General features: G+C 40.2%; 3 protein-coding genes across 3 annotated transcripts in view; 2 read left to right on the top strand and 1 right to left on the bottom strand.

Annotated features, from left to right (window-relative positions):
* Positions 1-1,134: 1,134 nt before the first annotated feature.
* xkr5a (XK related 5a) lies at positions 1,135-7,268 on the top strand. The gene is made up of 8 exons (XM_037685519.1): positions 1,135-1,254; positions 4,311-4,494; positions 4,656-4,840; positions 4,936-5,148; positions 5,430-5,599; positions 5,803-5,914; positions 6,210-6,590; positions 6,621-7,268. The coding sequence occupies exons 1-8, from the start codon at positions 1,155-1,157 to the stop codon at positions 7,154-7,156; spliced, it is 1,881 nt and encodes a 626-aa protein (XP_037541447.1). The 5' UTR covers positions 1,135-1,154; the 3' UTR covers positions 7,157-7,268.
* Positions 7,269-10,322: 3,054 nt separating this feature from the next.
* tram2 (translocation associated membrane protein 2) lies at positions 10,323-19,984 on the top strand. Its single transcript, XM_037685518.1, has 11 exons — positions 10,323-10,476; positions 12,354-12,417; positions 12,644-12,753; positions 14,940-15,056; positions 15,156-15,214; positions 17,228-17,312; positions 17,503-17,573; positions 17,708-17,812; positions 17,898-18,041; positions 19,365-19,522; positions 19,638-19,984. Exons 1-11 carry the CDS (start codon positions 10,357-10,359, stop codon positions 19,712-19,714), a joined length of 1,110 nt encoding a protein of 369 aa, XP_037541446.1. The 5' UTR covers positions 10,323-10,356; the 3' UTR covers positions 19,715-19,984.
* A 505-nt stretch (positions 19,985-20,489) lies between these two features.
* The window catches only part of efhc1 (EF-hand domain (C-terminal) containing 1), a 6,542-nt gene continuing 808 nt past the window's right edge, over positions 20,490-26,223 (bottom strand). Inside the window, exons 2-10 of the mRNA XM_037685517.1 lie at positions 24,496-24,717; positions 24,109-24,396; positions 23,883-24,035; positions 21,982-22,168; positions 21,553-21,779; positions 21,299-21,439; positions 20,903-21,116; positions 20,662-20,814; positions 20,490-20,525 (exon numbers count right to left, since the gene is read on the bottom strand). Of these exons, the coding sequence (XP_037541445.1) occupies positions 20,500-20,525; positions 20,662-20,814; positions 20,903-21,116; positions 21,299-21,439; positions 21,553-21,779; positions 21,982-22,168; positions 23,883-24,035; positions 24,109-24,396; positions 24,496-24,717 (1,611 nt within the window). The 3' untranslated portion in view covers positions 20,490-20,499. The remainder of the gene's footprint in view (positions 20,526-20,661; positions 20,815-20,902; positions 21,117-21,298; positions 21,440-21,552; positions 21,780-21,981; positions 22,169-23,882; positions 24,036-24,108; positions 24,397-24,495; positions 24,718-26,223) is intronic.

Below are 26,223 nucleotides of genomic sequence, written 5' to 3'. Positions count from 1 at the left end.
ACTGGAAGAAAAACAACATGGATGAAAACTTGTCTTTGTCAGTAAAGTCATTCAGCAGATGCTGCACGTATAGTCTCTGTATTATTCAAGCAGACATGTTGCCTGCATCAGGCAGCAACATGAATTAACAAAATTATGCAACAATTTCAGAAACTCGTTAGGGATTTACAAATATGTATTGCAGTCTTATAAGAAACATCTTCTCATAGTGGATCAACCAGTTTGCAGGAGACAGCCCAAACTAGTTGTTCACATGTAAAAGGAGGACCATCACCTGATGGCCACTTGCTATTCACAGACGGCTGAGTGATACTCAGTGATACTACTTGCAAGTAAGGTCATAATGTGGTGAATGGTGAGTTAAAATGTGTGACAAAGACGCCCCCATCTGTTGTGAAGCTGAAATCCAATGAAAAAATTTTGCTTTTTAAACTAGATTTGATCTCCATCTGCTTTTTTAATACAGATATCTTGTTTTCTACTGGTGCTTTATGATCAGGAAACAACAAGTGGCGTTCTGCTCATTTACAGTAACACTGAATGCTACATTTTTTGTAAACAAGGTTAATTCAGACTAAATTAATATAGTACTGACTGACGAAGAATACCTCAACCCACTTTGACAAAGGCGCAGAAATGCACTGCAACTTTATATGCTGTCATCCATCTTCTCAATTACAACTTAAAAAGGGTTTCAGGTGACAAAAAGGTTTGCAGTAGCCATTTGTGAACTCCTGCAGGACATTGTGGCTCTTTGTTGCAGTTTGTTTTCTCCATGAATGAAAATTAACACAGGTTGAGTAAAGCAGCATGAAGTCCTAAACAAAAAACCTGTGACCTCGCAGGTGGGTGGACATTTAAACAGATTAGAGAAATACCTTACAAGGTCTTCTCTGAAACAAAAGGAGGGATAATATTTCCACGGTGGAAGAAAGATGAGCTCTGTACAGTTACAGCTGCCCATCAATGCCCCTTTAAAACAGCGCAGTGACGTCACGGAGCGGTTGGGAGAGGATGGCGAAGAGGAGGAGGAGGAGAGAGGAAGAGGAGCGGATGTACCCGCCGGAGTGAACGATGCCCAGGATCATGTCACCGGTTCTCCGCCACCGTTCCGCGGCATGATAAGCGCTGGTTCCGGGCCGCTGGCCCGCAGGATGCCGTCGGCGGCCCGGCGGAGCGGCTGCTGGATCGCCTGGTGCCAGGCGGCGCTGCTCGGCGTGTCGGCGCTGGTCCTCGCGGCCGAACGGAGCGCTCGTAAGTGGGCATGGGATTAGAACTCCCCGCGCTACCGTGGGAAGCTAGCTTGAACGTTGTGATTAGAAACCGAAGGGCAAACGTGTTTCATAGCCTTGAAGAAAGTAACATGTGCTCTGTGGGAAATGATTTTGCCCTTGAGAGATGCTTTTACAGCCATTACCAGGGAGCGACAAGCAGGCTGGCTTTTGTAAGTGAATATAATGTAACTGGTATTGTTAAGACCAGCTGCAATATGAACTTGCCAAACTGGGGCCCCAAGACCCCCAGTATCAGGTTCACATAGTCCAAACAACTAATCACTAACCATATCAGATCGTATTATATGTGTAATGTAGAGTTTCTGCTTTCTCAATGTTTTCCTCAGCTCCATATTTTTGAATTCAATATTAGAACAATGTTTAGTAGCTCATACCAGTGACGTACAAATACTCACAGTACAGCAGACTCCAAGTAAGTGGATCAATGAGGCAAGGTCAGGATGTGTACAAAGTGTGACTTTGTCATCAGCAGGTATACAATTCCCTGAAGATAAAAATATGGTGCTGCTGTTAGTCCTCTACACTGTCTGGGCTTCTTCACAAGACAATCGTTTCAATCTGCGTCATACCAAAAAAGTCTAAACGAATATTTAAAGGTTATGACAAAAGCCAGGAGTTTGCCTTCATGCAAAGTCATAAAGACAGGTCAAAGTAAGAAACAAAATGTGCAAAATTATTAGTTAATATGTTTTTAAATTGAAGAATTGCAAGCAAAATTTGTGCTGACTATCACATGTTGGGTTACCTACGGAAAGAGCCTATAGGTGACTGAAAACAATGGCTACTTCAATGGAAGAGCCAGTTGGGATGGTTTTTTTTTTTTACATATTAGTACATTTACTCTCAGATTTGGTGAGTATTCAGATAAAGATGTGTCGTATACAGTGCTTTGCTTATATTGAATACATACTCACATTTCAGAATTGCATATTGATGTTTCTGGAAACCTACTGGAGTAAACTCTTTCAAACTGCACCATTTGACATAGTTCAGGATAACCTTTTTATGACTTTTTATGAACAACAACATGAGATCAGAACTCTGCGGTCTACACTCATCTGCAGGCCAGCGGTCTCTCTTTCAGGGATGAAGATGTTCACATCCTTGATAGAGAGGAGTAAAGGAAACAAAACCGTCCATCATTAAACGGGGCGGAGGCCTCCGTGTTCAACTGTCGCCCTCTTACAATGCTGTTATTGCTAGTTTCACTCAGACCCCTGTGAATAGCAAGCGGCCATCAGGTCGTTAGGCTGATGGTCCGCCTTTATCATGTGAACAGCAAGTTTTGAATGTCGGCAACAAACTGGTTGATCCACTATGAGAAGGTGCTATTTATAAGACTGAGCTCCTCAGACCAACAAAGTATTTTGGATTAAAGACAAAACATTTCAACAGTTTTTTTTTTGTTTTTTATTTTGGTTTTTACTTTTTTCATCCTTCCAGAGGACCTGATTAACTTTGACTGATTTGTTAGTATTGAGTACCTTTTAAACTTAAAGTATATTAATTTGTGGAAGATCTATACGTACAGTATATGCTCTTTATTTCCTCAAGGACTCCGACAGCCCCTGCAGTTGCCAGCAAACAACTGCAGGTTTTAAAAGTTAAGTTTAAAAGTTATCTGGGTGTCCAAAAATGTTGTTAAAAAGTTTGGAGTAAGCTGTTGGGGGAAGAATCAGTTTTGTTGTGCGTTTCCTTGACTGATGAAGCCTTCTGGATTGAAAGCGAAACGTTTCAGCACAAAAAAAAAGAAACTGTCCAGATGACCTGACTGAAAAATGTTGGATTGTATACCTGGATTATTGAGCATGGACTTTGTTGTTTGTTAAAAAGTCTTCAGTTAATTGCTGCCAGAGTCTTAACTGGAGTTAGTGGGAGAGATCATATCCCTCCAGTTTTAGCTTCTCACCAGTGGCTCCCTGTCAAGTCCTGAATTGAATTCAAAATCTTACTTCTAACCTACAAAGCTCTCAACAACCTAGCTCCATCTTCACCGGGGAGTGGTGGCGCAGAGGTTAGAGAAGATGGGCCTGTGATCAGAAAGTCACAAGTTCAACTCCCCAGACTGACAACATCAAAATGTGGGTGGAAAAGGTGAAACACCCACTCCTGCCTTCACCCTCACTTGCTCCACTCTGGGCCCTTGAGCAAGGCCCTTAACCCCCACATGTGCTCCCAAACAGGTCTCTCTTGAAAATGACCTCATGATTCAATGAGACTACCAGTAAAAATAAAGGGTAAATAAATAAAATCTTATATTAGAGATCTTATTGTCCCATATTTTGCTGACAGAGCACTTCGCTCTCAGACTGCAGGTTTACTCGCAGCCCCTAGAGTTTCCAAAGGCAGAATGGGAGGAAGATATTTCGGTTATCAGGCTCCTCTCTTGTGGACCCAACTTCCAGACTGTCCATAGGGCTGACACATTGTCCAGTTTTAAGACTGGGCTTAAAACTTTCCTTTATAATAAATCCTGTAGTTAGGGTTGGCTTGTTATGCTGCTATAAGCTTAGACTATTGGAGGACAAACTGACCTGTTTTTTTAATGAATTGTTAAAATTGAATAATTTTCATTTGATATTATTTCTATCTAGACGTGATTCTCGACCTGCCATTGTGTATCTGTTCCTCCTTCCTGTTCCTCTCAAACCCAGCCGGTCGAAGTAGATGGCCATTTGTCCTGAGCCTGGTTCTGTTAAAGGTTTCTTCCTCATGAGGGAGTTTTTCCTTTACACTGTTGCCTTCATGCTTGCTCAAGATGAGAGTCAAAGCAGTCTGCTCCTCAGATTAATAATGTTAACTAGTTTTTATGTAAATGAATGTTTCTGTTCAGTGTCCTGATGTGACTTCTGTTGTAACTTGGCGCTATATAAATAAACTGAATTGAATTTAATTAGAAGCATAATGACTTTATGTTAAGTCAGACTGTTTGGACACATTATATTCAACATCATTATTACACTAAATTATGACACCAATCTGCATGTCTGCTCTTTGTGTGTGTGTGTGTGTCAGTGATCTACTGTATAGGATTTTACCTTTGGAACGAGGAGACGCATTGGGCAGCCTTTACACTCGGCCTCTTCCTACCGGGGACAGCAGTTCAGCTGCTGAGTGTAAAATGGTACTATGAAGACGGTGACGACAGGCGGTGCTACCTCTCTGTCATACACATATTACACCTGGGCATCTTCAAAAGGTATGAACCTCGTGCCTACAGACAGATAAGTAAGGAAGTATTTAATTCACTGAGTATTTATTGGCAATATTTAGGGTTTTTACCAGAGGAGATGGGAGCAATTGTTTTCACATCATTCCATCATTTCTCAGGTGTTTGTCTCTGCCTTCCTCTTGTGGCAGGTTGTGGGACTGCATGAGGTCAGTGTTTCGCATGCAAGGCTCAGTGGCAGAACTTGGGGTAGCGGTCATGCAGCAGGCAGATGTTGCTGCCCTTTGGCTACTAGAGGCCCTTTTTGTTACGCTTCCTCAGAGCCTTCTGCAAGCATACATCGTGGTGTCGACTGATGTGGGCATTGGATCACCAGGTAAACTTAACAGTCATTTCAATGGCAAGCTGTAATTAGTGTTTGAATGGGACGTAAAGTCTAATTATACGTTTTTCATGTTTTTTTATCTTCAGTGGCCTATTGCTGTGGATTATGTGTGCTGTCTGTTTCCTGGGCCCTGGTGCTGTACAGCCGAGCCTGTTGTTTGATACGACCAGGACACTTAGCCATGCCTCCAGCAGCCCTGCTGTGCCAGCTGGTCTGGAGAGTGGGCATGTTGGGGGCTAGGGTGACCTGCCTCATGTTCTTTGCCCGGGTCTTTAACTGGTGGGTCTGTGGAGTAGCAGGTGAGCATGGGGAAACCCTTTTATTCTTATAGAGTTTTCTTGATGTAGAAAAATAGCAAGCTGCTTGAATTAGAACCGGGTAGGAAACATCTCATATTTCTCAACACTCCTAATTAAAATTTGTTTAAAGTTTGAAGTTTTAGTCATAAATTTAAAAAAAAGGAATGATATAAGTTTCTCTAGAGTTCTGCAGTGTGAGCTTTCAGTCACTCCTCTGCATCTGTTCAATAACTTGAATATGAATCATTGACTGGACCTTCTATTTTTCTATTGACCGCTAGGTTTTCACTGGCTCACAGCCTCCTTCTGGCTGGTATCGCAGCAGCCAGACATTTGCACTGGACACTGGCGTTGGCGAACCTTTAATAGCGTCCTGGGGCTCATCCACGTCTTCCTCTTCCTGAACGTCAAAGATGGACCCTCACGCTTTCGCATGGCTAGCTTCTACTCAGTAAGACATGACTTCAAAATAAAATCTACTCATTAATATTTTCAGAAAATTGTTTCGCAATCCGTGTAGTACTTCGTCACACCTGCGTATGTATAGCTACACCAGCAACTTTGCAGCATCACCCTCACCTTTGTGTCCTCAACTTGCGGTGACGTAAAACTGTTTCCAGATGACTGATGGTGTCACCTTCTCTCTGACTTTAGTTCATGCTTGTGGAGAACGCCACTCTGCTGCTGGCTGCCTCCGACTTCCTGAGTGAAGCATCATGGGACAGCATGACCCTTCCCACCTCTGTGCTGTGCAGCTTTCTCCTCGGTGAGTCATTCTGACTGCAGTGTTTGTGTGAAAGTAGAACCTACTCTGATTCTTGTAATAATTAGAACAGTGTTAGCACATCTAATCATTTCTGTGAAATCTGAGTGACAAAACCACCAGGGGGGATTCACAAAGGTTAAAATAATTCTTAGTAAAACTACATCATGAATTAGATTGTTGGACTATAAATAATACATGTCAGTTAATTGTTCAAAGCATAGCAGATCTGTTTTCTGAAGCATCTTAAACTTGTGGGAAAAAGAGACGCTAATTATTTTTTATTTGTGTCTTTCAGGGGCCACTTCTCTGGTTCTGTACTACCGGTTTCTCCATCCAAAGTCCACAGAGATCTCCCATGGTTTGAACCGTCACCACATGGGCAGCACATGCATAGAACAAGGGGAGTCCTCCTTTTCTCTCGGAGATAAAAGTTTGCCAGCTTCTTCCATTCAAAACCACGGCAGCTTCTCCCTCTCTGGTGTGGCAGGTTCTCTGCTGGAGCACCCTGGAAACTGTGGAGATCACTCAAACAGCTCCTGTCCCTGCTTCCATCATCACTGGCTCCTGATTCGCCTAGCCCTGAAGACTGGAGATCTCAATAAAATCAACAGGGCGTATGGAGCTGGGGGACCAGCTGCCATACTGGACATGGAGGAATACAACCAGGAGTTTAAAAGTAACGAGGGCATCACTTATACAGCTGCAGGCAGCTGTGAGGGTGTCTCCACTTCAGAGTCGCAGGGAAAGGGCCTGGCTCCTCTCTCAGACTGCAAAGATGAGTTCCAGAGCTTAAGTGAACCCACATCCACTGAACCGCCTGAAGAAGAATACGACAGTCTGGAGATGGAGAGCCCAATGGAGTCGCCAACATCAGATTTCAAACGCAGCTCCCCAGAGGGCAAGTCTGTCTTCGGAGACAGTCCAGAACCGTATTTCTGCCCCACAGAATCAAGTTCCACCTTATACTTCAGCGCTGACCCGCAGTCGCCCAGTAGCGGTAGTAACCCCCATTTGGACCAGGACGTTGGGGGTTTTGAATACGGGGTTCGGCTCAACTCCATCCCAAGTGATCCTGCCCTTCACAGGGATGTGCGCATACTCATGGGCCGTGTTGGACCGCGCTGCATTTCCACTCCTAAGCTGGACTCTGGAGTGCTGGATTCTTCCTCCAGTGTTCCTCATCTTACAGGCCCAAGGAGGCAGCTCATAATGTCCCACAGAGATGAAGGTGACAACTTCTAGCCATCTTACAACAGAATCAGGGAACAAGTCAACAGCAGCCTATCCGTCATTCACAGAGCACAGAAGCTTTATCACCTGCAAAAACTTGGTAGATAACATCTTGTTATTTCATCGCCATATTTCCCATCCATCCATTATCTTTACCTTCTTCTTCCTTTTCGGGTTGTGGGGATCACTGGTGCCCATGTCCAGCAGTCACTGTGCGAGAGGCAGGGGACACCCTGGACAGAAGACACAGGAACACATAGAGGAAAAACAAGACAAACAACCATTCACTCTCTCACTCACACCTAGGGACAATTTAGAGTTACCAATCAGCCTAACATGCATGATTTTGGTCTGCAGGGGGAAACCGGAGTAACCGGAGAAAACCCACGAATGCACGGAGAGAACATGCAAACTTCACCCAGAAAGGTCCCCGGTCAGGATTTGATCCGGCGACCTTCTCGCTGAGAGGCGACCGCTCTACCAACTGAGCTACTGTGCCACCCCTCCTTATTTCCAAATATAATTTAATAAATGCACAACATGGCACCCCCAAAATAATCTCTCAAACCATAAACCATTGTCTAAATGCACTGCTTTACATAAAGGCTTCACACCCAGAGGTAATATTATGAGACATATTGCCTCTGGACATCAACAGGAAAGTTGAAGTGCTAGAAGAATGGCGGATGAAGCTCAGAAAGACCTTTTCCCTGACTTTCAATATATATCTATGCCATTTTTAGCAGCAATATGTCTTAAATTTGGAATTATGCTGTGCAACAGTAAACGCTGTTCAGATGACAACGTAATATAGAAGAAGTCTTTAGAAAATGTATTTTAAAAAAATAGAAATATATTGCAGCTTTCTAACCTCAAACAACTCATGGTCTTTTTTTTAATATAAATGAAACAGTTGTTTATTTGTGGTATTGTAATAACTGTAGTGATATAAACTTATTTCCAAAGCTAACAGTGTCTTAACTTTGAAAGCATCGCAACGTAAGCCAGAGCTTTTTGGCTATTTAAAAAGCACAAATATCTTCTGTATCATATCTCTCTTGCTGTGATGCTGTGAGTTTTTTCATTATTATTATTATCAAACAATATGTGAAAATACTTCAGCTTTCTGATTTTAATAAGCTGTATTTCATGTATGATGTTAAACGTCATTGCTTTGAGCAAGGCTAGTGTTTTATTTTAGGAAAACTGTGATGTTTCAACTTTGATTTTTTTACATGTTGATCATGTAATTGCTAAAGAACTTGTGAAAATAATTTTATTTTGGAAAAGAAACAATAATGTCTCAGGCATTAACTTCAGAAACAATTTTAAATGTCTACTGTGATTACAAGATGGGGGGGGGGGTTTATGCTATATTTATGGCGACTTTTGAACAAATCTTTTTCCGATTGCCATTTCAAAAGACTGTTTCGCTGTTCTGGAACATGGGTGAAAATACTACAAAAGCTGTGAAACTAGTGAGTGATGGTGCAGTCAGGTGACGATTTGAACTGTTAACTTGCAAGGATGGCATGAAAATAGCAATAAAACAGCCTACATGTTTGGGTGAGTGAATTTAATGTGTGCGTTTCTTTAATCCAAGTTAAATTTTAATCGGTCAAATTGATTAAAAGCTACTTCTAAACCTCTCGATTAGCTCAAACTTTTTCATATCTGTACCAAAACTATCACAAGGAAAGGATTTGTGGGCCACAAAAATGTGAATTTAACTCTCAACGCCAACAATATTTAGGAAAAAGTACAAAAGGTGACCAATTTTGGTGGAGAAAGTTTTAAAATGTTGTGGATCCAAAACATTAAAAGTCTCCTAAACACTAACTTTATATTTTTATTAAAAATGATTTAATTTATTTGATTTGTTGTGACTGTGTTTGTTGTTTTCTTGTGCTTGGAGAGTTCATTTTTAGTCTGCTCTCAGCAATAAAAGCGTAATATGAGTGTGTCTTTTAAAAAGGAGGTTGATCAGCCTTTTGGACCATGGACGTCCCAAAAGGTTGTTCTGAAAAATCATCCTTCGCTAAAACAGATTCATAGAAGGTTTGAAGGGACACTGATAAAGTTGATCAACTGGTATGTAGATGATTCCACTTTATATTAATTAAAAATGTCCAATTTCTCTCTGTTGGTTAAATATCAACTGCATTTTTTTTATATTTTAGCCACGTTTTATGAACAATTATCCAAAAGTCTCCTTTTTGATAGGAGGCTGTAAAGGTTTGTGGTGCTTGAACAAAAAATATAAAATTCACAACAGCCAAAATTTGTATTTTGCTTAAAATTGCTCATTTTGAGAAAAAAAAAATCATCTGTATTGCTGTTAAACCTAAACATCATCAACAAGGACTACCAATGCATTTGCAGAAAGTCTGCATTGGCCTCTTAAGTCTGCTGGTCAAAATGATATGGAACACCGAGATGCTCAAAATTAAATAAATAAATTAAACATGAAATAAGAAAAATGGCTTATTAATTTCATAATGCTGTTTCCATGGCTTAATTATTTCATAATTGTGTTTTTCATAATGGCTTATTTTTTCATAATCAGCCAGTGGGCGAGAAGGTCCAACCCACTGACGTTGATTGACAGCTGAAGCCATTCTGCTGAAAAGAGTCATTATGAAATAAATAAGCTATCGTGAAAAATACAATTATGACATAAATAAGCCATGAAAAACAGCATTATGAAATAAAAGAATAAAGTTTTTTTTTTCTTATTTCATAATGCTTTATTTAATTTTGAGCATCTCACTGTTCTATAAAATTATAACATGCTGAAACTGCAGCTGTGGGCCACACAAAATCCCTCCAAGGGCCGCAAATGGCCCACGAGCCGCACTTTGGACACCCCTGAGCTAAATGGACATTTGACAACAGGCTAGCTAAAATGAAAAGTAGCATTGAGAAAAGTAAAAAAAAAAAAAAATCACATAAATGTTCAGAATTTGAATTATATCAAACATTGCAACCACGTAATAAAATATAAGAACTCAGTGTTGTACTCGAGGAGAAACGGTGTACATTAATTACCTTCCACTACTTGTCGAGACACGACGAACGGAAACTGTTAAATGGCCTTAAAGGTATTTATGTCACGCGCCCTTTAAGACGGCGCGCATGCGCACATCCCCCGAGAAAGTTAACTCCGAACTTCGTAGGCAGAGTTTCTGATTAATAAAATCACAGAGTTTGACATGGCGTTCCGCCGAAGAAACAAGAGTTACCCTTTCTTCAGCCAGGAGTTCCTCATTCAGAACCATGCCGACATCGTGTTCAGTTTGGTGATTTTCATTTTGATTGGGTTGATGTTCGAGGTGAGATGAACTCTTGATTCTTTTTTTTTTTCTTCTTCTCCTTTCTCTGGTCTCAGCTGTTTTTACGTCTTGTTACTTCTACACTGATTTAACTTGTAAAGCCTCCAGTCTGACAGTACATGCACGTTTACTTGTTTGACCTCTTCTGAGATTTGTTTTAATCTGTTGTGAGGAAATCAAACTTCATCATGTTTGCTACATTTTTTTTCCCAACTTTTGTGAACGAACAGTGATTGTTCCAGATCAGCGAGTAGCGACACTGATTTAAACCGTTTTTTTAGAGATGCAAACCAAAGCTGCAACGCTCATGCAGAATATTTTTTTTTACGTCTGCTACATTCCAAAATACAATATTTGGCGCCTCTCAAGAGTTTTTCATTAAGGGTACATCGGGAGCATTCCTTCCTGCTGGCACAGACCTGTGTTCAACTGAAGTATTTTATTTAGTTTAACTTCTTTCTCCCTCTTGTTTAACCATCACTTTTTGTTCATTTCCCCAAATTTTGTTTCCAACTAACTGCCCGCTGCTATTTTAATTCCAACCTTTTTTTTGTTTGTTTGGTTTTTGTAGCGGAAAATCAGAGGAAGTGAAGATTTCTCGTAGATTCAAAATAAAAGCTTTACCTTTTATACGTCTATGAATTTGCCGCACATTCCCTACGTTGTAGTTTTATTTTGAAACGGTGAAACGGAAACGGTTTTACTGTTGGTTGCGAGCATGACGCCATAAGAGATAACTGCCACGTCTCAATCTTTGAGCAGCTTCTGGCCGCTTGTGGGTTCAGCTTTGCATTTGGACAGCTCTGACCAGAAGCACCTTCATCACTAACATTTAGTGTTTGAGTTAGTTAAGAATTTATTTGAAGAACTGTGATCTTTAAGTCCACCCCGCGTGGACATTTAAAGTTTCAATCCGGAAACCTGACACAGCTGATCGTGGGGAAACATAATCATTCCCTTCATTTTTTGTCCCCACTTGGTGTCTGAAAAAGGGAACAACAGTGTAATAAACTTAAACTTCCATTTGAGGTTTAGTATCAGGCCACAGTCTGAGCAAACTGAATAAAAAGTGACCAACTTTAGTCTTGCATGAGAACTCATGGGCTATTACTTATGTATTTCAACAAAAATAAACTTTATGGTCTGAAAAACACCAACATCTGACAAAAAACAACCACAACGAATGAATTAAAACAAATTAGATTACTTTAAAGTTCTAAACGTGACCGTTTTCTGCTTTTGATTTTATGTTCTGATCACGGACTCGTTAACATTTTAAAGGGGTCCTGGGCACTGATTGGTAAAAAAGCCCCCCCGCCAGCTGAATTTATTTCCATTCGCATTTAATTTAAAAAAAAAATTAATTGAAAGTTTACATGCATCAATTCGTTAAAATATAACAATGCATTTCAGAGTACATCATTTAAATTGGGAAAGGATTAAGATGTTTTTTAAGGAAATCTATTCATAGAAATATTTGCAATTCGCATTTTAAAATCAAAGCCAAAAATATAAAGTAAGTGTTAGTAGTAGTGCACAGTGGCCTCAGATGACTTGTGAATTGGCGGTAAACAATTGAATATACATTAATTGCTGGCCAGTTTTACCTCCTCATTTGTAAATAAAACAACTTAAAGAAAACTGTCCAATTGATGAATGTCTCCCTGTAGTTATTTTACTGTTGCACGTACAACGTGTAACCAGTAGCAAGCGGTCAATTCATTCCCATTCAAACAGCACAGCTTTAGGAATCTGGTTCCTTTGACCATATTTCCTATAATATATCCTGCAATAATCTAAAATACTGAATTAAATATTTTGAAACCTGTTTAGGGAGAAAATCACAAAACTCTTCGTTTTTCTTGTTTTATTTCCAGGCAACGGCAAAGACAGCCATACTGTTCATTCAGCCTCAGTACAACGTCACCACATTAACACCAGGTACGAAGCGGCACCGCTTGTGTTACTGATGCTAATTCAGAGCGGAGTTCTTGATTTCTGGCTCTTAAAGTATAAAGTTTCACTTCTGTTTTTACTGAACATTGTGCCACCACATTACTGTTTCAATACTGGTCGTATGAAAACAATCCACGTTTCACCAGGATGTTTAACAAAGGTGCTCGCAGCGTGTGCTCAGCATGTTTTCACCCCTCCCCTGTGTGCTTAGAGAAAGAGGTGACTACGTATCAATACGGATGGAAGGACTGTGCCACCATCCTCTTCTACTTCTTCATCGCCATCATCCTCCACGCTGTGGTGCAGGAGTACCTCCTGGATGTAAGACCCTTATCTCTCTCTCCCACAGTACAGCAGTTTATCAAAAGGGTTGGAACGTCACATGACTTGAATTACATTGGTGTTTGCAGAAAATGTACGTTGCTCACAAATTATTGATAAATGAGCGGAAGACTTGATTAGCTTCAGAAACGTTGAAAGAAATTTGTCACAAATGTTGCAAAGAAAAACTTAATCCCCTTTTCATGTGAAAAGACCGACAAGTTTTACTTTTATCACCCGCTGCTGAGGAAGAATGATGGTTTTGTCTTCGTTTGTCTGCAGTGTTCGCAAAATATATCACAAATCAGTGGACAGATTTCAAAGAAACTGAAAGTAATTATTGAATGGACAGCTGATCCATGTTTGAAGACAACCTGATTCAAGATGGCTGTTACTGTACGTTATTCAGATGGTGATGAAAATATATTCTGTCCACTGAAACCAGGATGTGAGCGGTTTCACCTCCTCGGCTTTTGCATTCAAATGAATAGGGGGTTGGGGTCAGTTTGAGTCGTGCTGCATACAAAGATAGTTTCAAAACTAGTTTTTAAAACGACTAAAAAATATATTCATGCGGACATAAATGTGTCTATAATTTTATGTGTTTGAGTGGTTGTTTGAAGGAGTGTGTTCTTTAAGGATGGTTTTCATGCTTTTAGAGCAGTGGTTCTGAAACGGGTCCCTGGACTAGAGCTGTCATTTCTAACCCAGCGTCTGGCCCTGCCCGACCCGGGTTCGGATTAGGCCGGTCTATAATAATACTCTTAATGTGCGACCGGGTTGGTGTCGGGCTTGTTATTGCGTCAGGGCCGACAATCCAATTATGCGCCAACATGGCTTGCCATACAATCACCTGCTGCACGTGGCCATTTGACCGTGCGCTGACCAGCCGGTTGAAAGAGGTAAAAAGTTAATTTAAGCTTCAGATGGACTACTGCCAGTGACCCATCAGCCCAAATGGACGTTCATTCAGCTGCTGAACTCAGCGGACGCACGCGGCCAACGACCGAAACGGGTGAGATCACAAAATATCCGACATGTCGGAGCAGGATGCAGGGGAAGCATTTAATGCGCTTTGAGGGCTCCTCTGCTCCGATCTTCTGCCCCCTTTACTCAGCCGCACGTGTCCGCCATAGTCAGTGGTGTAGCAAAGCTTAATTAAAAATGTTGTGTTTTTTCGGGTTCGGACCTGTAATTACTGTTAATTCGTCGGATCAGGTGGGGTTCGGAGATGATGGCTGCGGGCTGGAGGTCGGATCAGATTATTTAGACCCGAGTGCAACTCTACCGTGGACACTGGGGGTCCATGAGCCGGTGCTTGGGTTTCCACAAAAAACAAAACACAAAAAAAAAAAACATTTTAAAAAAAATCTACAAGTATGTAGATGTTTAACAACCCGTTAAAATGCACCAAACTGCAGGAAATCACATCTTTATTCAAAATTTTCTGGCGGAGGACCCGCCCCCCTCCAGCCGGCATACCTGCTATTAGTGTTCTGACATTGACCGGTTTACAAATGAAGCCGTGTTTACTTGGTCTGACTACTGCTGTTGTGGTTCTGTTCAGTTTTATGTAGTTTCCTGTAATAATTTGAAGAAATGGCAACACTTTTTTTTTTTTTTTCAATCTTTATTTATACAGGTTAATCTCACTGAGCCTCGATGACTCATTTACACGAGGGACCAGAAAAGCTTTATTATTTATTATCATATCAATAAAAATATCATTTCTTATATTCATTATGTGAATAGGTGAAGTTTTAAAAAGTGGTTTTTGATTCTGTTCATTTTCTCTAAACTAAGTTTTGGAAGTTGAAGTTAAATTTTTTTTTATTTAAGTGCGTCTTGAATGAAAAATACCCCATGTTTAAAAGTATAAAAAATGTATTAACACTATTAAAGACACAACTGTTTCCATCGGATTAAAGAGACAAATTGAAGAAAATTTTTTAATAAACATGAGGGTTATGAGGGGGTCCCTGAACCCAAAAAGTTTGAGAACCTGAGTCTTGAAAGGAGTCCGTCTTTAGTTCAGGATTTTTCTCAGCAGCTAGAAACAGTATCTGCTCTCTTCTTGTCCTACTTACTGTTATTTCAGTGTCATTTCCTTGTGTGTAACAGTAACTTCGTCAGCTTTTACTGTAGGCTCGAGTGTCTCATGATCTGTTTTATTGTTCCCGTCACAGAAAGTGAACCGACGTCTTCACCTTTCCAAGAGCAAGAATACCAAGTTTAATGAGTCAGGCCAGCTGTGTGTGTTTCACTTGGTGTCGAGTGTGTGGAGTTTCTACATCCTCATAACCGTGAGTGAGATTTTAATCCTCGTGCTGTTTCTCAGCGATCACTTCCTGTTCACAGATTCAAGAACAGAAATACAATTCTTTTCTATTATCTTCTTACAGGAAGGGTATCTTCTGCATCCCAGCAGCCTTTGGGAGAACTACCCTCATTCACATCTCAGGTACAGTGAGCAGTAACGAACACTCGAACAGTTTCATGTTTTCATCCATTTTTACTTTTTTTCACGTCAAAGCTTCAGTGTAATAAATTCATTGCAGATCAGTGCCCCGACATTTTGTTTATTAATGCTTTCAGTTGTTTCAGTCACTCTGGAGTCCTGCTGATTAACAGACCTCTTTAACTGCTGACTGAAACAACAGCAGCCTTTTTCTCTAAAGCTTTAAAAAGAGTCCAGTTTTTGTGATTAGATTAGTCAGGTTAGGGAATTCAAATGACCAGATTACAGTTAATCAAAAGCAGTAAATATCTTCGTCAGAAAGCCTTTGGAACTTCTGCTGGAATATCCAAAGTGTCTCCTGCCAAAGGCTACATGTGGTAAATACACGACCTTTGACCTTTACTTGTATTTGGCGTGTACTCTAAAATGTCAAGTGTTTTTAAGATGAGAAAAACGAGGATCAGTAATGTTTTTTTGTTGTTTTTTTTTGGTTCCATTAGGTCATTACAAACCTAAGCATTAGTTTACATCCTAACAACTGAATGTAAAGATTTTAAAGTTGTGCATTTTAACGATGGGTAAAAATTATTTATTGCAGTTGCATTTTATTTCTTTACCTGTTTCCAGTAAGTGACGGTTAAAAATACCTGACTGGATGTAGCACGGTGGAAACGATACAAAAAAACTTATTTTTTAGTCTTTTTTTTAGACCTGTTGCGATAAACAATAAATCAATTAATCGCACGATGAATGAAAATTATCGACCTCATTGTCATTTATCAGCTTTATCGTTTCTTCGTGTGTCTCTCTTTCCACTGAAGACACTGGATGACTAAAGGCTCAACTCCAGTGTTCTTCACTGACCCCTCCCTTTCTCTTTAAAATTAATTTAACCGTCCAAAGTCACATTTTTGAATCGTTAAAAGCAGCTAAGCTGAGAAGCTAAGCTAACAGGCCGACCTCGGATAAAAGCCTCAGTCTTGTCGAAGCTACAAGATCCACGGCTGAAACTTGTCCCTTCGTGTAAAACTTGTTTTTCTCTGCAAAAAGAAGCTGAGAACTTGCTTATTGATTAAAAAAAAAATAAAAAATTAAAAGCTTTGTGTGAAAAATGCTAAAGAGCTCAAACCACACCGAGCATCTGCCTTTTTGAGAACCAAAAAACAGGAATGTCAAGGGGCCTTCCTCCCATTTTTCTTAAAGTGACACGCTGCTCGCTCCCTCACTATCCATCCTTCGGTTCAGACAGTCTTGTACTGCCATCCGGTGGCTCAAAACAAAGTAACCAACATTTCTTCTTAAATTTGACAGTGATTACTAATTATTGTCAAAATTCTAACAATATTATCGTTTATCGCAATAATTTCTGAGACAATTAATCGTCCAGCAAAATTTATTATCGTGACAAGCCTGGTGTTTTCTGTGTTAAGGATTCTTCGGTCTTTGAGGCGTGCGGCTGTGTGACACTGGGTTCATGTTGTGAAGGAGTTTATTTAAACCCAAAGCACGATCTTTTAATAAGCCTCATATATAATTTGTTGCATAAAAATAACCAAATCAGGAAGTGAGTAATCAATCCATTCTGTATGTAATTTAAAACTGATGTTTAAAGGGTCATGTGATCACCTAGATTTTACTGCTCTTGATATTTTTTCGCATTGCTTCTTCAAAACCTCTCCAATTGCTATTTGTCTATAATTTATACACTGTGCCCTGTACAAAGAAATGTGGCATCAAAACCTATAAAGTGTTTGCCGTGCTTACATTCTGACTGAATGTTAAAGGGAAACATTAGATGTGTTGGTTTCCTTTTTATAAAGCTGAGAGATGTTGATTACTTTTTGGACTTTTTTTTTCCCAAAGGAAACAAAGGATGTAGCAAAGCCAAGAGAGTGACATTTTTCTATTAAAAAAAAAAAAACATGTAGAAGGGGGACAAACCAAGTCTTCCTAGCGTGCACATTGCAGCATCCTATTTATTTCATGCTTTTGTCTCTTTGTCGATTCGTGCTCCAGATTTCAGGTGAAATTTTTCTACCTCACTCAGCTGGCATACTGGCTCCACGCTTTGCCGGAGCTCTACTTCCAGAAAGTACGCAAGGTCAGTCGGGAGGCCCTGGGAAACTGGAGACATACTTTTTAAGTGCAACTAGATAAGCTCTGTTTATACTTGGACCTTCGGAGCACCAGTGTAAATTCTGCACATGCATCAGACAGACTGAGAAATGTTTGAGAATCTGATTTTGTTTTTTCTTCAATGATAAAAATGCTTCTTTTGTTTTATTTTCCAGGAGGAGACTCCTCGTCAGCTCCAATACATCAGCCTTTATCTGCTGCACATCTCTGCAGCCTATTTGTTAAAGTAAGGCCCTCAGTCAGTGAGAAGAGAGTTGCCAAGATAAATCCAACAGTCTCAGTCAGTTTGTGGTGTTCTAAATCTGCTGCACGTCTTTGTTTTCCACCTACTCTGTGGCTTCGCTCCTCCTGCGCGTGCAGTTTGACTCGTGTGGGTCTGGTACTACTCTTCCTCCAGTATGTGTCAGAACTGGGCTTCCACATCGCCAGACTCTTGTATTTCACTGATGAGGGACATCAGAAAATGTATGTATTTTCAGCCTTGTATATAAACTTGTGTTAGTCCACGAGATAAAGCGTGCCAAGGTGACGTGTTCCTGTTCCGTGTCAGGTTTGATATGTGGGCGGTGAGCTTCGTGTTTACGCGGATGGTCACGCTCACCCTGATGTTCCTCGCTGTGGGTTTTGGTTTGGCCCGTGCTGAGAATCAGGGGCTGGACTTGGAGATGGGCAACTTCAACACCGTTCTGATAAGGTGAGGCCATGAAGTGTGAAATTCTGTTCCATTTTGAATCTAGCCAGGAATTACGATTTGCAAAAAAAAGGAAGAATATTAAAATAAAACTCAGTTAATTATGGCCTCGGCTATTTCAGCCTTTCTGGTATCAAACCATTTAGTTAATTCAGGACATTTCAGCTAGGACTTTTGATGCATGTTTTTCCCCCAAGAAAATGCACAGATCTATTCTTTGCTCCGTAAATGTTACTTCAGCACATTTTTGGCTTTTAGCTGCTGTTCTGAATTTTTTAATTTTTTTATAGCTACTATTTGCCAATAGTTTTTAGCTGTTTTGGCTGTTTGGTTTTGGCTACAGTTTTGCTAATTGTGGCCTCCATCTTTTGTGTTACCATGCTTACTTACCTCTTCACTACAAATCTGCTGATTTTAGCTATTTTTTTGCTATTTTTTGTTTTCAGCTACTGTTTTGCTGGTTGGAGTCTTTAGCTGTTGTTAATATGTTTTAGCTTTTAGTTACTGTTTTGCTGGTTGTAACCTTTTGCTATTGTTATGTTTTAGCTTTTAGCTACTGTTCTCCTGTTTTTTAGCTTTCAGCTACTGTTTTGCTGGTTGGAAACTTTAGCTATTGTTATTATGTTTTAGCTTTTAGCTACTGTTCTCCTGTTGATAGCTTTCAGCTACCATTTTGTTGGTTAAAGCCTTTAGCTATTGTTAATGTTTTAGCTTTTAGCTACTGTTCTGTTTTTAGCTTTCAGCTACCGTTTTGTTGGTTGAAGCCTTTAGCTATTGTTAATGTCTTTAGCTTTCAGCTACTGTTTTTCTGGTTGGAGCCTTTAGCTATTGTTTTTATGTTTTTAGTTTTTAGCTACTGTTCTCCTGTTGATAGCTTTCAGCTACCGTTTTGTTGGTTGAAGCCTTTAGCTGTTGTTAATATGTCTTTAGCTTTCAGCTATTGTTTGTATGTTTTATCTTTTAGTTACTGGTCTCCTGTTTTTAGCTTTCAGCTACCGTTTTGCTGGTTTTGATGTTTTGTTAAACAAATTTTAGCTTTTATTCTCATTGTTTTAACTTTAACAACTCAGTTTCATCTTCTTTAACAAAGTTTAGTTGTTCCAACACTCCTTTAATAATTTACATGTAGTTTTTGTTCCATTTCAACTCATTTACTTCTTTGGCAACTATAAACAAAGTAAAATAAGCTGCCGAACTACGACATGAGCAGTCAGTGTATCGTTCGAGGCCTGTTTTAAAGACACAACGTTAAAGTCAACTCTATCATTTAGCTGATCATTTGTTTATAAATGAGGGCACTAATCTTTTCGCCTCGGATGTCTTCAGAATGACAGTTCTACTCCTCGTGTGCTTGACTCAATCTTGGCTCCTCTGGAAGTTCATCCGCTTCCAGTTGAGGCGCTGGAGGGAGTTCAGACATGAACAGGCCGTCCGTAAGAAGGCCACCACAAAACAACCCGTACGGCCTCTAAAGAGAGACTCCTGTGAGTTTTACCTCTCGCTCAAACGGGCTTCAGAACTTCCTGTGGACTTTGCATTTGATTTGCTCTCACTGACTGTTCAATGTTCTGACTTCTCCCTTCTGTGTCTCCCAACCAGTTGGTCACCATGAAAATGGAGTTCTTAAAGCTGAGAATGGAGTTTCTCTTCGAACAAAGAAACTGAAATCGCCCTAAGGTGACACAGTAACTGACCTCAGCAGTGGCTGTAGCCTCCACTGAGGTTCCTCATCAGCACGTCGGTAAAGCTGGCGACCCCCTGGCCGCCAAACTTTAGGCTGAGAATGTCCTGTGACGCCACCGGGACTCCGTCGCTACAGACTTTAGCTCGAATGCTGGAAAATGAAATCTAAGGAAATCCTTTTGAGCCCAATGAACATTAGTCCTCTGACTGTATCAGTATTTTTTTTGTACATCCACGCAGCTTGCGATGCCACCGTTAATGCGCACCGTTGCATATAGAGAAATTAAAACTAAAAGCGCAGCACATGTTTATGTATTTGTCCATGCTGAATGTGTTCGTTCATATTCTCAAACTGAAGTACTGTATGTAGTGTCGCAGCAGCTCGTCCTACTGAGCCAGCTTCACTTGCTTTCTGTTCTGGTCCACGGGGCCAGAAAAATGTTACTGATGACGCAGAACAATACAAACTAATGTCTCTTCCTGGTCACGTAACAGATTTGCATAAAGCATGTATGTTGTTGCCACATGCCATTCCATGCCAGTTATTTCTCTTTTGTTAACGACTTTATTAAAGAATACATCTTTCCAAAAAGTTGTGGAGTTGGTGAAGTCCAAGGAATAGTCATTAGCAGTACAGGATTAATTCAATTTATTGGCAGATTTCATCAAATTTAAATTTCACAGTTAAATATTCAGCTTAAGAGATATTTTTGCAAAGTCTTGTTGGATTAAATGTAAACTGAAACGTGACGAAACAAAAAAAAATCCAGGGGTTCGTTCATGGAGATGGTTTTCTGTCTTCACCTGATGGAGGAAAAACGAGATTTAAATGTCTGCATTTGTTCTTTTTTCCTTTATAAAGAGTGACTCCTACTGCAAGGATGGTGTAACTGACAGCTGTCACAAGAAAATTAGGTAAAAGGGCAGATTTGATGGTTACCATTTTCGTCAGCGGGCTGGTTTCCCGTCATCCCCATGCCAAGCTTCTGTCTCAAAGAATCCAGTGTGTGAGAGGGGATCTGGCTTGAAATGGACTCCAGATATTTAAGCACGTAAAGATCAGCGTCCGTAATCACAAAGCGATGGCTGAAAACTTAAAAAAAAAAAAAAAAAAAAATGAGCTGAGCTTTTCTGTTTAGATATCTATACCAAAATAATACAAATAAATCGAGGAATGTTACCCTCGATAGTGTTTCCTATAGCCAAGTCTGCAGGTGAGTAGAACTCTGGATTCTCCTCCGTAGTGCCCGGCTTGCGAACGCGGGTCTTCTTCAGGAATTTTCCACCGATGACCCCCGTGTTGCGTGTGGGCTTTTCGAAAATACTGATCATGTCGTCGGACAGGAAGTAGGACAGTGTAAAACGTCGGTCTTCATCTTCGGGATGCGGAGAAACCTGGAACGTAGCACAAGACGGCCTAAGCAAGGAGTTGATGTTAAATACCACATTTTAATTAATTTAAAATTAACACATCGCCACATGAGTCGTGTAATCTCAATGTTTAAGTTTGATGAGCTGTACATCATAGTCATTCCGCTTTACTCTATTGAACAGAAAGCTCTAAAGGGCTTTCTTACCAGACGGACACTGAAGTGCAACACTTTGTGGTCGTTCTCCAGCATCTTCAACAAGTTCACTTTTGGAGGCTGAGGAACGAGAGACAAACAGTTCTGGAGAGAGTCTTCAAGAGAACCAAATCCATTGTAGGGTGGAAACTCCTGTGAATTTGGACAACAGGAACCAAAGAGGGTATTGCTTGAGGAAAAAGTATTCAAACAAAAGAAGCTTCAAATGATATGGGTTTTTACAAACGTAAAATCCAGTTTCTTACCTTTTTCTTCTCCGGAAGCGTTTCAGCCTTTTTTGGCAACTCTATGGGTTTCATGTCCATTTCAGGATAATTCTTCCGGTAATGTTCTTTAGTAAATCTGTCGCAGTCATACAGCAAGAAGTGACGGCTCAGTAGCGTCACTGTTTGACCCAACTGGAAGTCTTTGGGGGAGTAATACTCTTCTACATTATCCTTGGCGATCTCCATTGAACAGCTAGGGAAAGTTCCTTACAAGAGTAGAGAGTGGTTACGTAGTAAATGAGCAACGAATATCTGTGGAAAATCTTGCACAGTATGAAAATAAGAAACTGATGTTTTAAATCTTTCTGCTACACACCAGGACTCATGAAAGGAAAGCTTTACTTCACCTCGTCTAATCAAAGGAAATTACCGAACACTATCAAAAGGTTCGCAACACTGTTTTTTTACCCGTTTTCAGTTTCTTAGGCACGCTCAGTCTGCGCATGATAATGGGGAACGTGTCCCGACCACTGTTGCGTTCATGGACCTCTCTGATCTCCACCGTGTCATCCACCAGGTAATAGTGGATGACGACATGTCTGGTGTCTCCGAACGGGGAGTCGGTGTCGTCCCACACAGCATAAAAACGTAGCACCTGGACAAAACACAAGCAGCTTGAAGGCAGAACTGGCATCCAGATACTTCACAAGATGTGAAAACTTCTGTAGGGAACATGAGTAAATATCACTTTTTAAATTAACGTGTCTCTGCGCTTATATTCACTTTTTTATGCCAATTTTTAAATAAGAATAAGGAAGCAGTTCTTCGACAAGCACAACGAATGATGAGAATCGTAGATACTTAAAAAAATATATATATTACATTGTACCCAGGGCTTAATTTGTAAACCGATCAATGCTGGAGCACAAATGGCTGGGGGGTGGGAGTCTGGAGGTCTTTTCCCAGAAAACTTTGAATAAAGTAGTGATTTCCTTTGTGATTTCCTGCATTTTGGTGCATTTTAACGGGTTGTTAAACATCTAAGTTTACCTACATTTGTAAACACTCTGCTTCTGTCAAGCATCCCCCCACTCCCCATTAATTGACTGAACCGTCAAGTAAGTCCGGCTCGGAATCAAGCCCGACACTGTCCCTGCTCGTTGTTGTCCAACTCCACGTGAACCTCCAGGCAGCTGCCTGTGAGCTCAGGACTTGCTCCCACCACTCTTTTAGGAGTGGAGATTTTTTAAGGGTAGATGCGGAAATGCTACTTGAAGAGGCAGATCATGTGCTCGTAACGTGGCTGTTGTGTTTAAAATGAGTGTTTATGTAATTATTTTCAGTTTACATATCCAACATAAATTTAATTTGTTCAAGGCAGTCATATTGGTTCATAACTTTATGACTAGTAAGCCTGAGAGTTACCAGATCCGACCCGGAAGCCGAGGGACCGGAATGCAACCTGTCAAAATAAGAGAGTTCCCGGATCCTGTTCCGGCAAGATCTGGCTCAAATTAAGCCCTGGTTGTACCATAAAGCTGTAAAATGGGTAAATGCAACACTGAAGAGGTTTTGAACATCTTCCATGCTGCTCCGTCTTATTTCTAAACATTACTTGTGTCCAAACATCTGCATCTTGTAGAACAGGGGTGTCAAACTCACTTACAAAAGGGAGTCAAAATTAAAACCTTTTTCAAAGTAAAGGCCAGTTTCAGAATCTATATTTACTCAAGTTAGATACCCAACATCTTTTCTTGATTGCAGGTTCCTCATCAAGAGTTTGTTTGGTCACATTAGACATTTTCTGTTGCGTTTTTGACATCATAATCAAAGATTACCGAAAAAATAATTAAGTGATAAAAGTATTTTACATTTAAAATAACATCTTGGGGGGCAGATAAGATGTTAAGGAGGGCCACATTTGCCCCACAGGCCTCGAGTTTGACACATATGCTGTAGAAGATTTTAACAATAATACCAGGCTGGTTTTATTTCACGTCAAATGAGATTTTGCCAAAACATTTTCAAGGCATCAGAAGGCTTTTTCTGTTCAAAGTAATAGTTTTTACTTGTTGAAACAAAATGAGCATAAATTGCAACAGCATGGTTCTATTAAGAGTTTGCTGCAAATGTTGCTTTAAAGAGTTTACTGCAAATGTTGCTTTAATTTTTCTTAAAAATGTTTTTAAAAGTATATTCGGATTGTAGGTGAACATTTGTAAAAGCCAACACAAACCCATAAAACATAAATATTTACATGTAATAATACATCCTATAACTCGCTCGATGTAACGGGGCTGCTCCCATGTTAAGGTGTCCACAAATGCATGTTTTATTTGATGAAGTTGTAGCAGAAGGGATTTATTTACCTGTCCATCCATGGCGAAAAAGTTGCTCGTCTTGTTAAACGTGGACGGGGTGGTGGTGTAGGAAGGTTGAGGGGCATGACGGCGTTTAATGTAAGGATCCTCTGGCATGGGCTCTGGGTCGTTCAGAACTATGCCCTCACTTTCCATGAACTCCTGTTGTCAGTAAATGACAATAAGACCCAAACAGAAAGTTTTCCAACGTACTGTTGGAGAACAGTTACGGTACCTTTGTGAAATCATCACAGCCAATGATGTGATACTTGAACCCGTGTATTTCCAGGTCTATGCCCAGGTTGAGGTCTTTCCACAGGTAAAGATCGCCACGCTCGTTCTTTGTCAGACGCTGGCGCTTGAGCCGCTTCCCCTGTATAAGACCGGAGTTCTTCACTGTGGGCTCGACAATGCACATGCTGTCATCTTTAAGGTAGTAGTAAATGACCACGGGGCGCACACGATACTCCTCGTCAGAAGAATAAAGTACATCCTCCGTAAAATAAGCAAAAAAGCGGAGCAACTACAAGACACGCAGGAAATAAGAAGCAAAAATACACGCTGTTAATGGATAAAGGCTTTTAATTATTATTTTTTTTAGATGTTTTTGGTGTGAACAGACCTTCTTGTCGAGTGCCACATAAGCTGGGATGAAGTCTTCACACATTTTCTGGTCGTGTGATTCGTATGCAATGTCTGCCAGCTCCAAGGACAGCTTATCAATCTCTTGCTGAGAAAGCATCTCTGAGAAAAGAGCTTCCTGGCCGATGCCTACAGAGGGCCGGCGAGGCAAAGCATAACCGTTCTTATAAACTAGAGTCTGGGGAAGATGGAAGGCCGACTTCTGTAGACACAAATCATTCAAAAGGGAATAAATTCACAAGAAAAAAATTCATTCAAACCCCATGAGAGATTCGATATGATGGAGTGCAAAAATAAAAGCTTAGTATACACAAATTTGTCTCAAAACAGTTAAGGTAGGGGAAAACATCAATAAAATAAATAAAAAATCTGCCCAGCAGAACCCTGGTTACAGCTAACCAGCAGGTAACAAACAAAACCAGTGGATTTACCCACTAAACCTCAGATGCCGATGTTATAACTTCACTTGCATCAGTTTTGTCTCATGATGAAGAAAGTCTCGTCTGGCGCCGTTAACCCTTAATTACATGCACAGATCGTAGATTTGGCACATTTGGCAGCATAACACCAAGAAAAGAAAGGTGGAGAAAAGAAAAAGAAAGAGCTAAAACGCAGCCTGTAGGGGAAGCAGTCCTCTGCTCTCCTGGATCAAACCAGCAGCAGCTACAGAGGATGAGGAGGAGGAGACGGACGAGGAAGAAAGGTCAGAGTTAACACCACAGTCATGTTAAGGGCTGGACAAAGTGTCTGTATAGAGTCCTTCAAAGCTCAAATTTGTTTTGGTTGGATATTTTTTTAGAATAAATTATTAAAACCCATAATCCGCTAACTAAAATAATCACTAACGCTAAATCACTAAACAAATTAGCAGAAGCTAACTGCTAAAGTGATTGTCACTTCTCCACTGAATTCACTGTGAAACCTCCAGGTTCCCACCCCCCACCACTCTTTTAGGGGTCGAGATATATTATTAAGAGGAGAGGCGGAAATGCTTCACTCGAAGGAGCAGAATATCGTATGTGATATTAAGAAGTCATCTTGTGTCGTCTGTTGTGTTTAAAATGAGTGTTTATGTAGTTATTTTCAATTTACATATCCAATATGAGTTTTATTTGTTTAAGGCAGCCATATTTGTTCATACCTTTATTATTAGTAAGCCTGATAGTTACCGGATCCAAGCAAACAGTAGCCAGAATGCACCCTGTCAAAATAAGAGAGTTCCCGGGTCCTGTTCCGGCAGGATCTATCTCATATTAAGCCCTGCACCACTGCGCTAAAGCATGCACAATGTGGCAATGCTATTCTTTGTTGCCAATTTGATTGTTACAGAAACCAACCTGTTGAGAGCTGAATATTATTAAACATCTGCATTAGATAGCATACGACTATCAAATTACAATAGATAAATATGCATATCATACCAGATGTGCCTGTAATAAACCTCGCACAACTAAGGCAGCCAGCTTTTGAAAAAGGTGCCCTTTTTTCACTTGAGCACCTGTCCCCCAAAATGTCTGTGCACGCCACTGCACAGATGGTTAAAATTCAAGTATTTCCTGCCATTTTATATTTAAAAAAAAAAAAAAAAAATCATGATTTGAGATGTTTTAGTATCAACTCTTTTTCAAATTCATAATCCAAAAAATAAAATCAATAAGAAATATTTTGTATTATCCTTTTTTTAATTTTTTATTTCTCAGTAAATTAT

This window comes from Nematolebias whitei, chromosome 12 (genome assembly GCF_014905685.2).
Source record: "Nematolebias whitei isolate Nwh7 chromosome 12, NemWhi1, whole genome shotgun sequence".
Classification (NCBI taxonomy): domain Eukaryota; kingdom Metazoa; phylum Chordata; class Actinopteri; order Cyprinodontiformes; family Rivulidae; genus Nematolebias; species Nematolebias whitei.
This window is presented reverse-complemented; position numbering and strand designations above follow the sequence as displayed.